Source organism: Arachis hypogaea, chromosome 14 (genome assembly GCF_003086295.3).
Source record: "Arachis hypogaea cultivar Tifrunner chromosome 14, arahy.Tifrunner.gnm2.J5K5, whole genome shotgun sequence".
In the NCBI taxonomy this organism is placed as follows: domain Eukaryota; kingdom Viridiplantae; phylum Streptophyta; class Magnoliopsida; order Fabales; family Fabaceae; genus Arachis; species Arachis hypogaea.
In genome coordinates this window covers 132,543,541-132,560,948 of record NC_092049.1, presented here as the reverse complement: position 1 = coordinate 132,560,948, position 17,408 = coordinate 132,543,541, and the positions used below count along the sequence as shown (strand labels likewise).

At 31.6% G+C, this 17,408-nt stretch overlaps 2 protein-coding genes across 2 annotated transcripts; both read left to right on the top strand.

The window, feature by feature from the left end:
- The first annotated feature begins 10,458 nt into the window (after positions 1-10,458).
- On the top strand, positions 10,459-13,648 carry LOC112744226 (flavin mononucleotide hydrolase 1, chloroplatic). The gene is made up of 6 exons (XM_025793782.3): positions 10,459-10,965; positions 11,723-11,774; positions 12,404-12,518; positions 12,595-12,665; positions 12,780-12,867; positions 13,378-13,648. Exons 1-6 carry the CDS (start codon positions 10,615-10,617, stop codon positions 13,502-13,504), a joined length of 804 nt encoding a protein of 267 aa, XP_025649567.1. The 5' UTR covers positions 10,459-10,614; the 3' UTR covers positions 13,505-13,648.
- Positions 13,649-14,561: 913 nt separating this feature from the next.
- LOC112744227 (uncharacterized) lies at positions 14,562-16,710 on the top strand. Its single transcript, XM_025793783.3, has 3 exons — positions 14,562-14,910; positions 15,665-15,934; positions 16,462-16,710. The coding sequence occupies exons 1-3, from the start codon at positions 14,706-14,708 to the stop codon at positions 16,515-16,517; spliced, it is 531 nt and encodes a 176-aa protein (XP_025649568.1). The 5' UTR covers positions 14,562-14,705; the 3' UTR covers positions 16,518-16,710.
- Positions 16,711-17,408: the final 698 nt, after the last annotated feature.

The following is a 17,408-nucleotide window of genomic DNA, read 5'->3' as shown; positions in this document are numbered from 1 at the left end:
CGTCTCGGTTCTCTGATGACTTTGGCAAACTCTGGGAGTTTGCCGTCTCGTATGGCTTGTTCAAGGGCGTCTTTAAGGTCGAAACAATCTTGTGTCCTGTGACCGTAACCTCGGTGGTATTCGCAGTAAAGGGTTTTGTTGCCTCCTGTCCTTTCTTTGAGTTGCCGGGCTTTCGGAATGATGCCTCGATCTGCTATTTGGTGGTATACCTCAGTAATTGGTGCTGTCAGGGGCGTGTAATTAGAGAATTTGCCTATTCTCGGTGGTCGGCTAGTCGGCCTGGGGTGGTCCCGTTGATTCTCTTTGAGTGTTGGGTTTTGGTGAGAAGCCGAATTGCCGCGCTGGGCGTTGCCGTGCTGCCGTTTGTTGGCGGCGACGACCTGGCTGACTTCTTCGTCGTTGATGTAATCTTTGGCGACGTTCTGGATCTCATGCATGGTCCATACCGGTTTGGTGGTGAGGTGTTTGCAAAAATCTTCGTTCATTAGCCCATTGGTCAGGCAAAGGCTTGCGACGGAATCCGTGAGTCCGTCGACCGTTAGGCATTCGTCGTTGAAGCGGTCGAGGTATTTTCTTGTGGATTCTTCTTGTTTTTGCGTGACCCCTAGTAAGCTGATGGGGTGTTTGGCTTTGGTGATCCTAGTAGTGAACTGGGCCATGAACTTTCGTGTAATATCGTGGAAGCTGGCTATGGATCCGTTCGGGAGGGCGTTGAACCATTTGATCGCTGGCCCGGCGAGGGTTACCGGGAAGGCTCTGCATCGGACCGCGTCGGCCGCTCCTTCTAGGTTCATTCTGGCCTCAAAAGCCGTTAGATGTTCTTGGGGGTCCTTAGTTCCATCGTACTTCATATCGGTAGGTTTGTCGAAGCCTTTGGGGAGTTTTGCCCTTAGGATTCTTTCTGTGAAGGGTGTAGCTCCCATTATTATATGGTCGTTTCTCGTGCGTTTGGTGTTTCGGTCCCTCCGATCTTCGTCCGAGTAATGTTGATAACTCAGATCTCGAGAAGCGCTGCGATTATGTTTCTTGTTGTATCGCCGTTCTGGCGATTTCTCGTGTCTGTGATCGCGTGATGAGCTGCGACCGTCTCTTCTGTCGTGTCGTCGGGTTGGCGACCTACCGCGGCGAGATCTTGATCTGGAGGTTGCATGGCTTCCATGCTCGTTGTTGTGTTTTCCTTTATTGGTTATCTTGCCTTCGAGTTCCTGAACTCGGAGGCAGAGATCTTGGATGATCTGCGCTGCTTTGTCGCTGGCTTTCTCAGGATGTCGTCGGTCCGTGATGTCGTGATCGTTCGCGTTTTGGATAGTGCTTGCTATTCTCGCTTGGTTCGTGACTTCACGTTGCTCGGGGGTTGGGTTAATCGGTTGAGAGTCATCCTGGCTTGAGGGGGTTTCCTCTAGGACGTCCCCCATTGGGCCCAGCTGGCGCAAGGTCCCCACAGACGGCGCCAATGTACGAGATGTCTCTGGTACGGTTTGAAGGGTGGATCGGGAACCCGTGGGCGAAGCTGGAACCGGATTGCTTGACTGGAACAATGGGGGGTGGTACCTGCAAAGACACTCCGACGCTCAAGTCAGAATGGATCTAAGAGGTAGAAAGTGTGTGGAATGGAATGAATACCTGGGGGACCTGGGTCCTCTTATTTATAGGTGATGGTGAATATCTTATCTTATCTTATTTGGTTAAGATAAGAGAGATATTTAGGTTAGAGGTTTTGAAGGGCCGGTGTTTGGGCCTTCGGGTCGAAGTGGGTTGTCCCCGGGTAACCGAGTATGCGGGATCCGTGGGTCGGATCCGTAACAAGTTTTTTCAATTTAGGTTTAGTTTTCAAAGAATTATGTTAGACTTAGAGATATAATTTTAAACATTGGTACTCTATTTAATTTTTTTCTTTTAAACCGTTTGTAATAAAAAAATAATTTTATAACATATTATAATTTGTTCTCCCGAAACTATCAGCCTTTTGGTGCGTCAATACAATAACATTGATAGGAATAACGGTCAATATAGTTTCTCTTGTGGTTATTCTATACTTTATCATAGTATATAGATAACAGATGATGAAACTAATTTATTAATAGGATAGTTTAAATTTATACGGATTACAAATATTCAAGCTGATGACATTATTTCAGTTGGTTGTCGTTATGAGAATGACTCTAATTTATATGTGTCTAAAGTCTAGAATAATTTAAATATTATTTAAATAATTAGTTCTAATATTAGCATTAATTAAATTAGCTTTAGAGAAATTTAAATTGTTACCTCAATTTATATATTATAACTATTATTTTTTGTTATGTTATTTTTAATATATTTTTTATTTTTAAATGTATTTTCATTTTTATTGATTCCTAGTATAACTAAAAAAAAAAATTAAACTTGCTAAGTTAAAAAATATGCTAATAATATATAATACTTTTAGATTATTGTTCAAATAAAAATTAGAGTAAAGTATCGTTTTTGTTTCTAACGTTTGGAGTAAGTCATATTTGTGTCCCTAACGTTTAAATCGTCCTATTTGTATCCTTAACGTTTATAAAAGTGATTCAATGTTATCCTACTATCAATTATACTAACAAATCAGATTATATTTTTCAATTATTTTCACTTTGATGTATTCATTCTCAATTATGTCTCACTTGGATGTGTTCGATTTTAATATTATACCCACTATTTATGTTTAGATTCAATTATGTCCCTAGAAAAGTGAATTATGTAAATGTTGTAGGAATTAGTTTCAACATTTGATGAGCTATTTTTCGGAGTAGATCATCGATTCTATCCCAGACATTTATATTCTAACTTCAAGAAGAGATTTTTAAAACTCAAACTAAAACACTCATGATGTGTAATTGACGGCAAGATAACATTGAATCACTTTTATAAACGTTAGGGATACAAATAGGACGATTTAAACGTTAGGGATACAAATAAGATTTACCCAAAACGTTGGGGACAAAAACGATACTTTACACTAAAAATTAAATTCTGTATAATACTATTAGTTGTATTAAAACAATTTATTGATATTGTATAAAATATTTAATAGTTGGGTTAAAATTTATCAACAACTATAACGTTAAAAATTTTAGCGATATATTTATTTGGGTTAAAATTTTATTAACGTATAATTAATAGGATCATTGGGTTAAAATTTAGATGTCGAATAACATGTATTTAGATATATAAAAAAATAATCACGAGTCTGAAAAAACTAAGTTAATAACTATTATTAATATATATCAAATTAATTTAACATTACTTAAAATAAATTATTTTAAAGTAGATCAAGTCTATCATTATTATTGTTAAATAAATGCACAATTATAATTGATAATACTTTATAAAATCATAATATTTTACATAATGGTAATTATTATTTCTCTACTATACTACTATTTGCATGAATGCATTATTAAAAGAAAATTATTATTGTATATTAATTAGATTATTCACTAATTATACATAATTAAAATTATTTATTTTATTATACAAAGTGATAATTAATTAGTCTAATTTTTTTATTAGACACAATTAATCAACATACAAGTTATATATTTAACAGTGATTTATAAAAATTATTGTTATTAATGAAGATTACCTTGATTTACGAAGATTACAAATTTACGTATATAATGATATTAAAAATGAAAAATGAAAAATATTATTAAATGATTGTAGACTAAAAAATAATTTTATATATATATATATATTAAATAAAAAAATCAAAATCAGAAAATATATAATTATATGTGATTTAAATATTTTAATTTTATCTACAATTAATATATATGTATACTTAAATAAAAAATATTAAAAATTATTTAAACAAAAGAAATATATCTAAAGAATCTACTCTTCGTACACTAAAAAATTTATTAACCTATAATGAATAGAATTATTAAGGTAAAATTTTGTTGTCCAATATTTAGATATATAAAGAAATAATCATATGTATAAAAAATAAGTTAATGACTATAGTTAATGAATATATATATATATATATATATATATATATATATATATAAATTTAACATTAATTAATTTTTTTTAAGTTTTAAAACAAATTAATTCTATCATTATTATTATTAAATAAATGTACAACTATAATTAACATTATTTTACGTAATTATAATACTATCCATAATATTATTCCTATTATACCACTATTTGCATGAATGCGTTATTAAAAAAAATTATTATATATTAATTACATTATTCATTAATATGCATAATTAAGATTATTGTTTTATTATATACTTTTAAAATAATAATTAATTAACATACAAATTCATGTCTTTAGTAATAATTTATGAAGATTACCATGATTAACGAAAATAATCGTAATTTATAAAAATTACACATAAAATGATATTAATAATAAATATAAAAAACATTGATTGGTTGTAGATTAAAAAATAATTAATATATATGACTTAAATATGTTTTCGTACAGTTAATATATATATAAGAAAATATTTAGAGTTGTTTAAACAAAATAACTGAATAAATAGTTAAATTAGTTTTCGAAAGATAACTTATTCTTTAAATTAGTTATCGAATGATTTTTTTAATAAATTTGTCATTCAAATATTTTAAATTAGTCATTTTAGTTCTTCCATCATTTTCATTGTTAATGTAGTTAAAATTTGTTGATGTGTTACTTGAAGTGACACCACAATACACACTTCTAGTAGTCCTAATTGGCAACTAAAATGATAAGTTTATGAAATTAAATCAAATAAACTCCAAATTAAAGGATTTCAATGCTTCAAGTTCTCCCCTAAATTAGATTTTGATTTGATCTAATTTTATAAATTTATCATACTAATAGTCGGTCAAGACCCATGTGTGTGTTATAGTATCACTTAACGTGTCACATTAACAAATTTTGACACCATCAACAAAAAAAATGCAGAAGGACTAACCGATTAATTTAAAATCTTTAATGGAAGAATTTGATTAAAAACATGTTTTGGGAACTAATTTAAAAAAATAATAGTCTCTCAAAAATGAATTTGACTATTTACCCTAAAATAAATATATCCTGAGAATACGAAACCTATTAATTAAACAATTAATATATACGTATACATAAATAAGTAAATTATTAAATAAAAGTAAATTTTTAATTTTTAAATCAATTACGTATAATTAAAATTATTTGTTCTAAAAATCAATAATCAGATTAATTTAACATTGAATATTTCTATTCCTAATTTAAAGTAAAATAATCCTACGTCCCTATAATGTATTATGTGATTGCAAACTTTTATATTTTTCTTAACAATTGTTATGGTTATTAAGTTATATTTTGGGTTTAATATATTATTAGATGTATTTTTAAAGTTTTTTATTTATATTTGTTTGTCTTTTTATTTTATCTTAATTTTTTTATAAGTATGATTTTATTAAGAGTAAAGTATTGTTTTTGTCCCCAACGTTTGGGGTAAGTCTTATTTATGTCCCTAACGTTTAAATCGTCCTATTTGTATCCTTAACGTTTATAAAAGTGATTCAATGTTATCCTACTATCAATTATACTAACAAATCAGATTATATTTTTCAATTATTTTCACTTGGATGTATTCATTCTCAATTAAATCTCAATTGGATGTGGTCGATTTTAATATTATACCCACTATTTGTGTTTAGATTCAATTATGTCCCTAAAAAAGTGAATTATGTAAAAATTGTGTCCTATGTAAGAAGGAAATGAAATTTGTTCATCATTTGTTTTTTTTATGTGAGTTTACATGGCAGGTGTGGTGCGCCTGGTTGAGGTGCCTTGGTAGTGAGTGGGCCGTCCCAGGAACCATGAAAGCTTTGTTTGAGAGTTGGACTGGCATGCATCATAGAAAGGAGGAGAAGAAGATGCTACTAATTGGGTTCTTTGCAGTAATCTGGAATATCCGGTTGGAACGCAATGACATGATTTTTAACAATAAAGAAGTAAGTGTTGAGGTCATCCAAGGAAGGACGTTTTTGAGTTACAAGGAGTGGACTGGTATTGATCTTTTTGGTTGTTGATAGTTATGTCGGAAATGGCAGAGGTTTGATAACCGTTGTGTTTGTTTTGTCTTCTTTTATGTCTTTTGTTTATTGCTCCATTTTAGTGTGTTGAGTTTTCTTTGTTTCAAAAAAAAAGTTTCAACATTTGATGAGCTATTTTTCGGAGTAAATTATCGATTCTATTCTAGACATTTGTATTCTAACTTCTAGAAGAGATTTTTAAAACTCAAATTAAAGTGCTCATGATGTGTAATTGACAGTAGGATAACATTGAATCACTTTTACAAACATTAATGATACAAATAGAACGATTTAAACGTTAGGGATACAAATAAGATTTACCCCAAACGTTGAAGACAAAAACGATACTTTACTCTCTTATTAATTAAGAATCTTAAGACAATATTTGGACACAAAATTTAAACATTTAAAATTAGGATACTTCGATACAGAAAAAGAAATACAATATGTAAATATATAATGATCAATGTTAGAGATATAAACTCAAATTTTGATTATTTACAAAAAAAATATGTGTACATATTTTTTCATAAAAATTAAGACATTGATTTATTATATATTATATTTTTTTAATCAATCTAATTATTTTGTAAATTTTTTTGTATGTATTTTTGTTTAGTATTTATATGAATAAAAAATAATAAATTAAACTTAATTTAAAATTAAATATATATTAAAAATACTTTAAAAATAAATAAAAAAGTAAATATTTCTCGGGCTATACATACACTTGTTTTTTAACCATTCTAGTGAGAACAGTAGAGAAACACTTATCCCCACACCACAATGAATGAATCAGTTCCTGAATGTGAGAGAAAAGGTGGGTGGAGAGAGTTAACGAGGGGGTGAATTTAAAATCAGTAATGACAGAATGTTGTGTATAAATCATGGAAGCATCGATCCCACGTTCTTCATTTTTCTTTTTTTTTTCTCGTGTAAATTATTATGTCTTCTGGCGGAGCTTAGTTGAGACAAGAGGGTCACCAAAACTTTTGTTAAAAAAATTAGTAGTACTTCTTTAAAAAATAAAAAATAGTTCAGTTGGCTCAAATACTTTATTATGACTTAAAATAACAAAATTCAATCTTCATCTCTATTCAATAAGTAATACTCCTTCTATCTTTGAGTTCAAATATAAAAAATTGGATATTTTTTATTTATGTAATTTGATATTATTTTATATTTTACTGTTTATTTAATTTAATTTTTTATATGATAAAAAATATTAGAATATTCAATAAGTATTGATATTATTGTATTTGTATAAATTGATAAAAAAATTTAATAAATATTATAAATTTTAATATTTGTTTTTCTAACTTCTTTTTTACATATTTTACAAGATATATATTCAAATTTTTATATAAAATAATCATAAAAAATTATAGAATTAATACAATTTTTTAAGAAGAAGGCTAATATTCAAGAAGGAGAACATATAATGTAAAATCCCTACAATACCCCTTGTTACTCTTTTTTTCAAACCAAATCCTAACCCTCTTCTAAGACACTCACTCACCTCTCACTACTGCACAAACTCTCACTCTCCTCACACCCTCTTCCTCACAGCACGCACACCCAGACTCTGATGGAAAAAAGAAAGAAAGAAAAAGGAAAGAGAGAAAAGGGGAGACTGCGAGAAGAGAATGGAGGAGGAAGGCGGGAGCTGTCCATGCCGAGCTACCATGCGAGGAGAGAGAGAGTCGCACCTCATCACCACCGGCCTGGAGCACGCCGTTCGTGTCCCATCGCGTCGCCATCAGAGGCCAGAACCGAGAGAGGTGCGTCCGAGAGGAGGGACGAGTGCGAGAGAGGAGACGCGGAAGAAGGACTGCCGCCGTTCTGCCTCGCCGCTGTCGAACTGCTATAGCCGCCGCGCCTTGTCTCTGTCGCCGCTAAGCTTTAACCGCCGCCATCTCTGTTGGGGGTCACCGTTATTGCTGAATGAAGAGGGAGAGTTTGAGTCGGCCAGTGAAGGGAGGAAGAAAGAGTCGCGATGGAGGAGCCGTTCACCATCGTCGCATCTGCTGTTGCCATCAACGGAGCTCGTCATCAGGGGAGCATCACCGACGTCACTACTAATGAACCGTCTCCGTCCCTGTTGTGATCTTGCTTAGCCCTATACCCCCTTCATTCTTGTCTCTAAATCAGCACAATTTTTCCCCTGTTCTGACTCCATGTATGAAATTGTAACGCTTCCACCTTTACTCTGCTATATTTCCTTCTTTTCTTACATGCTCTGGTTTTAATTGCGATAATATATCTCTGTTTTAGTACTATCGCCCTACTTTTGTTGCGTTTCTGCTGGAAATTATCTTGAGTACTGGTATTAGTGCTATCATGGAACGGTTGGAGCTGTTGATGTTATGATTACATCTGCGATGTAGCCGTGGAAGTTGCTGCCACCGTCTCGATCCAAATTCTGCACTCATTCATTTCATTTTACTTCAATCCTTCTCACCTTGGATTCTGGCACTTCGGGTTCGATATCTTCGGTCCCTTAAGACCATGTTGTGAGTAGGCTTTACATTTATAATGGTTTGGTTTTAGGTCTATAATTATTTTGATATACGGAACTTTGAACTTAGTTATACTCACAAAAATTATTATCAAATGATTTTAAATTAGTTTTACTAATTGATTTATTAGAACTAAATATTTATCCTTGTAAAGCTCATTTTAATATGCACATGAGACTATATATATTTTTATGAGACTATATGTATGTTTGAAAATAAAAGTTTATATTATCTTAAAGCATTTGGTTTTATTTGAATATGTATTTTTGAAGTATTGAAATTTGGTTGGTACTCACTTATTTTAAAATTGTGAAATTTGTTTGAAATGCCTTAAAGATTGAGAAAATATGATTGAATATGATTCGGATGAGAAAGTATTATCTGATTTGATTTGATTCGATATCTTGTATATTTGAAAGATCAAAGATTTGTTGTATTTGAAATTATATGTTTTGAATTGGTTTGGGAGACTTGTATTAGAAAACCGTAGTTAATGGCGGTTATGACGTTAACCTAGATGCATCTGGCTCAGATCTCAGCTAGCAGGGGCGTTGCTAGCCTAACGTGTAGGCCACACGTTGGATCTGTTATTCCGTACAGACACACGAGAGGAAAGGGCTACCCTTAGAGGTGGAGCTGCAAAAGTGTGGACTATTTGATTTTATTTCTGTATGAGAACTCCCTTATTGATTCACATATTCATATAAATTATTATTTTCTAACTAAAATTATTTTTATGATAATGTTTATATGGTTTCATGTGGATTATAGATGTATTGTCTAGTCACTGGGTTACAAAACTCATTCCGTTTTTTTAAAAATATTTTTCAGGAACAAATACTTGAATGTGTGAGCCTTCTATTCAAGAGTAATGATCTGCAATTGGTACTTCATTTTTGTTAAGTTCTTAGACGTCATATGCTACATATGTCACAGGCAGGATCCATCCATATCTATTTATTTTACCTTTTATTAAAAATATGAAATTATTCATTTTAGAAACTGTAAATTTCTTTAAAATATTTGTAACTTTCTTATTTAATTTATATTTGAGTCTGATAGGCTTGCTAGGAACTGTTTCCCTGAGCGGCGGTCATGGTTCATTTTGGGCTGTGACATATAACTTTTATAATATAACACTTGTGGATAGTTTTTCTACTTTAATAAATCATGAAGAAAGTGAGATACAACCTTCAAAAGTTTAAAGAGTTACATCTGATGAGTTTGACCTTAATTCTTTAGAACGAGACCTTGAAAAACGACTTTAAATTTGGCAATATCACCCAAATCAGAGAAATGAGGTTAGACAAACTTATCTTCAATGGGGTTCATATCAAAAGCATCTTGACAATTATCTTCTATCTGCCCCCAAAATTTTGTTTCAAGATCCGTCACTGCTTCTAACGGTTTAAGGAGTCTTCTTTTTATTTGAAAACCGAATTTGGATTTCATAATTTATATCATTATATGTATACTTCACGTGAAGTTGATAGTTGAGAGCTTTTAGATTATTTGACTGATTTTTCAGCTAACGATTCTCAATTATGAACTTTACCTGAAGTCGATCGCACATCATTTTCACCATATTTTAAACTTGTTGACGTTTTTAGCGAATTAGGACAGAAATCTAAGCATTTTAAAAAAAATTGTAAATAAATAATATTAGAAAAAGTTATTTTATTTAAGTAAATTATTCTAAAAATTAAGGGATTATTTTAATTATCGAATTAAATCAAAAAGATTATTTTAATTATAATTTTATCTACTATATCTAGATTCTAGATAATATTAAAATAATTAATTTAAATAAATTTAATAATTAATTTATTATTTTATTTAAATAAATATTAAAAATTTAAAATCTATTTTATATAATATCGCGCAATAATCTATTAATTTTGAAATAAAGCTCGAATTCACTACTAATTAGTCTTATTCTAATACCGTCTGAAATTAAAAAATTAGAAGGGAGTTATCTGATTTGGCATAAGCAAGATCAAAGAGAAGAACAAGTGTCTGCAAAGTGCAAACTCAGCCTAAAAGCTTTAAATTAATAATGGGAGTGAGAGTGGGAGCACCTTCTTCTTCTTCTTCCTACTCATTCTTCCACACTCTCTCTCTTTTCCAATTCCAAGCAACACCATCGACCCCAAAGCACTTCAATTTCAAATTCAGATTCAAACCTTCTTCTTCGTTTTCTTCATTCTCAATCACAAACATGTCGTTGCCGGTTCCCAACTACAGGAAGGGGAAGCTTCCTATTCTGCTCTTCGACATCATGGACACACTTGTTCGAGACCCGTACTACGAGGATGTCCCTGCCTTCTTCCGAATGTCCTTCAAGGAACTCTTGGATTCCAAGAACCCAACAACATGGATTGAATTTGAAAAGGGACTCATTGATGAGGTATACCTAACTTAACTAAAACTATGTTCCCTCTTTCAATTTTATCCAAAGCTTCAAACTTTGACCTTAATTAATATTAGTATATTTTAGAATTTGGACTTAGCTTAAAACAAAAAGCTTTCTTTTTTGTCAATACTTACTCATTTGGCTTGAACCGTTCCCAATATTTTAGTTTTTGTTTTTTTAGTTGAATTGCATATAGGGAATTTGGAGAATGTTCAAATCTTTTGAGTATGTGTCATATTGATTTGAATTGTTTATTAAGGGTCATTTCTAAGGATTTGGAATCTGTCATTGTTGTTCAGTAGCAAAGTAGAGTGTTTTGTGGATGCAAGTTGTAGGTTTTAGAACCCATCATGCAATATTCTTGATGAGTTCCTGGATCCTGTTAGTTTCACTTTGTTTATTGTTGTGATCGGGGATTGGTATTTCTGTTTATTTCCCTTTTATCAGAATCCAAACAATGGTTTTTATTATGTAAATGTAGGATGTCACATTTCATTCCTCATTAAAACATATGCTTAGGTTTTGTATAGTGATTTGTTTATTGGTTTAGGGAAGAATTTTGGTAAGCTGGAAACCTGGTTCCATTTCTGGTTCCTTTTTTATTTTTTGTTGGGGAAGAGAAGGAAGAAAGAGGGGGGGGGGGGGGTTGCTTTTCACTACTTGCTTTCGAATTTCTTGTATCTTCTGCATAAAATGGTTAAGTAGTTTCCACTTTCATAACATTGTTCTTAATAATGTTTTTCTCTTCCAGATGGAGCTAGCGAGAAAATTTTTTAAGGACGGAAGGGATGTTGATTTAGAAGGTTGGTCTAACATTTTGTTGCTAGAGCTGATAACTTAGTATTAGTCATGTACATGATACTATTTTAGTTTAATATAATACATTGAAAATCTGACTTTTGAGAACCGCAAAATGCTGATGTCGATATTTTTGTTCATAGATCAAATCATTTCAGATGAATTCCAGATTGGCTACAGTTCTTCCAACCCCACAAAATGTTAGCCTTTTGGTGATCTTTCCGAGGGAAAAAAAATTGTTTTTGTCCTTCCAGAAGTTTTAGCATCCTTTTCTCCTGGAATGCTTTGGGTGTTGATGATAAGTTACTTGATATTAATCTGATATTGGATGCTAAAGGAATTATTAACTCCAATTTGTGTCAATCGAGACAATTTTCAGCTTGCTGTTTATTTTCTAATAGTTGATTGCTTGTTTGTTACATGCTTTACCATGACCTGTTAAGACCGCTTTATATCATCGTTATTCATAGTTTAGAGTCCCTTGCCCTGTAACATTTTAACTTCTTTGTTCTAGAAGAGATTGTTGAGCTTTATTTAGAGCTCTCCTAAAGTACACTAAATGTATTATTGTTGTGTGCTAAGCGGCTGTTGAGTTTGATTAAGTTACTGAGTTTCATGTGTGTTTCCATCACAGGCCTTAAAACTTGCATGACAAGTGGATACTCATACATTGAAGGAATTGAACATTTGCTTCTTTCCTTAAAGCAAAACAACTATGAGATGCATGCTTTTACAAACTACCCCATATGGTAAGACAGTCGTTCTTATTATGATTTTGGTTTTTTTGCATCCCCACAGTCTTCTTCAGAATGTCTTGTATTGTAGGTACCAGTTGATTGAAGACAAGTTAGAACTATCAAAATATTTATCTTGGACATTTTGTTCGTGTACATATGGTATAGCACAACTTGTTTTGATTTGATTAATGAGGGCTGAAGCATAAATTCAAACTATATCAAATCACTGAAAACTTATGCAGTATTGGCCCTATTTATTATAATGTGTTTCAGGAAAGAGGAAGCCTGATACCGAGTTCTTTATGGAAGCTTTGGAACATCTTAAAGTTGATCCAGCAAATTGTATATTTGTAGATGACAGGTTTCTACTCTTTCTCTTTATATACTGTACACTATTCGGTTATTAAATCATACCAGGATGTTTCTTATTGTCATCTATATGAGAATGAGTTTTAACTTTCTTTAGTTCTCGTCCTTTTCGTGTGAATGAATGACTATTTTACCTCTGTATTGAGGAATTTATCAAGGGAAAATGAGTTATTTTTATTGAGAACTGAGAATATTTTTTATGAGATTATATTATGAAACTTAAAAATCTATTGTACTTCCACACCCTTTATGTTTATTTATTTTTTACCCTCTCAGTCGCTATTAAAGGTGCTGATTTCTCTTTTGCAAATTCCTAAACTTAATTATACACGATCATCAAACTAAATTTTTCTTTTTTTATTTTTGGATGACCATAGAAGTATTGGATGTGAAAGTTGGTTACTTTTTATGACATGACAATACATAATTAGAATGTTTTGTATAATGTTTATACTGAAAGTGTACAGAAATTAAATTCCTAATTTGGGGTTTATTGTGGCAGGAAAAAGAATGTGGAGGCAGCAATAGAAGTTGGAATCAAAGGTGTACATTTCAAGAGTGTTGATTTGCTTTGTGAAGAACTGTCTTTGATGGGGATTGAAATTACAGCTGATGCAGATCATCAATAGATTCTTTTATTTGATTTTCTCTGTATACAAAAATCCTTTGCCTGTTGGAATTTGGAAAGGAGACATGATTGCATATTCAATCAACAACTGTTTTTCTTGTTGGTAAATAGATAAAATGAAAAAAACTTTTCTTGTTGATCTCAATTAGGAGAATTGATACAATTTTTCTTTGGTTCTCAAGTTAAGAAATTCCATCAAAGATGAACATTGTCACATGATTTGTCCAATGATTATAAATAAAATGATAACATGAATTTGTAACAATGATTTCTTCCCAACATCCTAAGTCTTAGTATCATTACTCTTAATTTTGTATACAATTTCTAAGTTCTAAAGCCATGAAAAGTATCCTTATTGACAGTTATATTTTGTAATTTGTGAGCAGGATTTTCTTCATTATAACCTTTCAAATGCTCATTTGATCAATCACCTTTTTCCCTTTGGCATTCTCATAGTCATAGGTAACCTTCATTAGTGATAAAGAAACCTTTGCTTGTAATCAAGAGCCTCAGGAATATTCTCTCAGTTGGTCTAGTTTGCATCAGTTGAGTAGAATGTATTATTATTTATTCTTATCTTTATAAACCAAATAAACTAATTTTATAAAATTTAATTGAATTGAATTTTTACAAATCAATAAAAAAAAGTCTTATCTCACTAGTTGAATTTTAAAGAAAATATATAAATAAAACTAACTTTGTACTCATAAAAAAAAAAAAAAAAACTGTCACTTTTATTCATAAAAGTTTAGAATATTGATAAATTTACACATAAATAAAATTAACATTTAAATATTTTTATCACATAAAAATTATTTTTTATGAGTACAAAACTATTTTTATTCATTCACGATTAAATTTTAGTATTTTAAAGTTTTGTGATTAGAAATAATAATTTACTCTTTTTTTAAAGTTTTTTTTTCTATTATTATTAGTAAAATTTTTTATTTTAATAAATACATAATAATATATTAAAAACTTCATTTTTATATGTTTTCTTTAAAATTTTATCAATTAATAACCTTGAATCTTAAAGAAACTCTATTTCTTTTCCTTCTATGAAATAACACCACATAATTTTTATTAAGCTAATAAATAAAATAAACAAAGTTTACAAAGCAGAACACAACGCAACTGATATTTGGACCAAACACAACAGAAATTTTGTGGTGTCCTGAGATTTTGATACGAAGCACGAAAAAATGTCTTCTTGTTGGTGCATTAAACCTTTCAATTTGCACCCAACAATTCCATCATCATCATCATCGCACTCCCACCTTCGAGGAACACTGTTTCTGCAACCTTCTCCTCCTCTTGCTTTGACTCAAAACAACAACAAGAAGCTCCTCTTTCAGTTCCACCCTAAACAACACAAACGCGCTTCCACAATTGTTCGGTGCTCCTCTGGTACTGATTCTACTTACCCTTCTCTTTCAATTTCAATTTCGTTCATGGGTTTTGATCTGGGCATGCCAAAGTTTCAACCTTTGTCACTCTTTCAGCTTTTCAATCACAATTCACCAAAACCCTCGTTTTGCTGGTTTTATGGACTTGGGATTCTTTTGAATTTTCAATTGTGTCAACATTCATATTGTTAAAATAAGTCTTTATTTAGTATGTCTGAGCTTATTAAACTAATAATCATAGTAGAGTAAATGCCCAAATCAGTGTTTTTAAATCTAAGATTATCGAATTAGCATTTTCAAAGTGTGATTAGTTGCATCAAAATTAGTCTATTTACTTTTCTTTGTTATTGTAGATTGATTTCTATATACTACACTGTACTGTAAATTGTTAACCAAAAGAATTTTAGGAAGATGAGAAATCATGGTTGGTAAATATTTACTTATTTAGCATGTTTTGGAAACTTTTCTTGAATTTCTATTGATTTATGGTGTGAAAGGTTGAGCATTGATGTGATTATAAGGTTACTGTTTGGTCCTTCACAGAGTAAAATAACTATGAAAGGACTGAAACTGTTATCTAAATATACATCAGTGTGATACTGATTTCTATTTTAAACATTGATGACCAAATTGATGTTAAAGCTATTTAGAGGACTAATTTGAGGTTTGAAAAGAAATATGATTAAGTTGAGGATTTTTACTTGATAATTACTGGTACGCCTAATTATATGTTGGGTTTTTGGTTTTATTTGCAGGATTGACTCCTCAATTGAAGTCTACATTGGATAAAGTTGTTACTTCAAATAAGGTAGTTCTGTTTATGAAGGGAACTAAGGATTTTCCGCAGTGCGGATTCTCGAACACAGTGGTGCAGATATTGAAGTCTCTGAACGTGCCTTTTGAGACTATAAACATACTGGAAAATGAGTTGCTGCGCCAAGGACTGAAGGAGTATTCGAGTTGGCCAACCTTTCCTCAACTCTACATAGATGGAGAGTTTTTTGGTGGCTGTGATATCACTGTTGGTATGTCACTCAGATTTCTAGTTGTGAAGGTTAATTTTGCATTGGTTACCTTAATAATGGCTCGATCCATCGGTCCTGGCTTTATGATATGATTGCTTTGTTTTCCTGATGCTTGTAGAATTTGGTTTGTTTCACTAATCATATCATTTAAACATTGATCATAAGGGGTAGTAATAGTAATCATAAATGGTTAAGGGGATAGCTAGATAGTGAATTTTCACATTTTACATTTGACCAAGGAAATACGAAAACAAGAAGCGAAAACAGAAATCAAATAGGCCTGAGGGTGCCATTGACTTGTGTTTTTCATTCTCAGTATTTTCTGTTGTTAGGATTTTGCGAAGGAAAAAGAGAAAATAGTAAAAATAATAAAATTCTATTTTGTTGCTTCATCTCCTGTTTTTCCTTTTTTCTTCACAAAATTCTAAAAATGAAATTAGAAAATGAAAATGCAAACCAAACGGACCCTAATAGTTTCTGCAAAATACTTGTCCTCTTCTAATCTCTCATCCTTTCTTTGGCTGCAGAAGCATATCAAAAAGGGGAATTGCAGGAGCTGGTGGAGAAGGCAATGCTATCATGAATTGAAGCCCTCATTAGCCAATGACATGTGGAGTGAATGAATGATGGATGAGGACTTACCAAGTTATTAATGCTCCCAAGTTTACATTTTGTGACCAAATTTCCTGTTTTAAGTACAAAACGTAGAATTCAATTGATGAAATCACATTAAATTATGTATTCATAGTAATAATAAAATTTTAGCTTTGTTGACACTGTCATGCTTGCAGTTTTACACAAGTAATTCATGGTTGGAAATCTGTTCTTTTTTCTTGGTGTTGTAAATTGCAGGACACATTGCACTTGCTCTTGTAAGTTCGGGGTTTCATTCTTTTTGGATGATCTTGATATAGAAAAAACATTACATAAATAATAGAGTATTTACCCAAATTGGTCCCCAAAGAATTTTGAAGTGGACGTTTTGGTCCCCAACAAAATTTAATTATGTAATTAGTCCCCAACTTTTGTAAACGTCCGTCATTTTAGTCCTTTTGTTGGTTTTTTCCGTGAAATTCTAACGGTAGAGTCCAACGTGTCATGTTAATGTGTTGAGTCAGCTGTTAAATGCCACATGGGATGAAAGACAAAATAGTCCCTAGAAATACAACTACAGATTTGTTCTTGTATGATGCCCTAAATCCTAAAACAATGGTGTGAAGGTCATAATCATCCTCGTGTGCTACTCTGAAAACGTGTAACCATGGCAAGTGGAGGGAATTCAACAAGTTCTTATTGTCAACGAGTTATTAGAGGTAGCGGAGATGGTAGTGCTAGCAGTGCTTCAGGTGGCCCCAAATTTGGAATTGCAAGAAGGGAGAATCCAAGATGCCACTGTGGAGCTTATGCCATTGTTGTGGAATCTGGAACAGATAAGAACCCAAGAAGACCTTTCTTTGGTTGTCCTTATTATAGG

Coding starts and splice junctions, on each gene's coding strand:
- LOC112744226 (XM_025793782.3), top strand. CDS start 10,615: ATGGGAGTGAGAGTGGGAGCACCTTCTTCTTCTTCTTCCTACTCATTC. Junction 12,519..12,594: donor TTTACAAACTACCCCATATG/GTAAGACAGTCG, acceptor CTTGTATTGTAG/GTACCAGTTGATTGAAGACA. Junction 12,666..12,779: donor ATTTTGTTCGTGTACATATG/GTATAGCACAAC, acceptor AATGTGTTTCAG/GAAAGAGGAAGCCTGATACC.
- LOC112744227 (XM_025793783.3), top strand. CDS start 14,706: ATGTCTTCTTGTTGGTGCATTAAACCTTTCAATTTGCACCCAACAATT. Junction 14,911..15,664: donor AATTGTTCGGTGCTCCTCTG/GTACTGATTCTA, acceptor TTTTATTTGCAG/GATTGACTCCTCAATTGAAG. Junction 15,935..16,461: donor TGGCTGTGATATCACTGTTG/GTATGTCACTCA, acceptor CTTTGGCTGCAG/AAGCATATCAAAAAGGGGAA.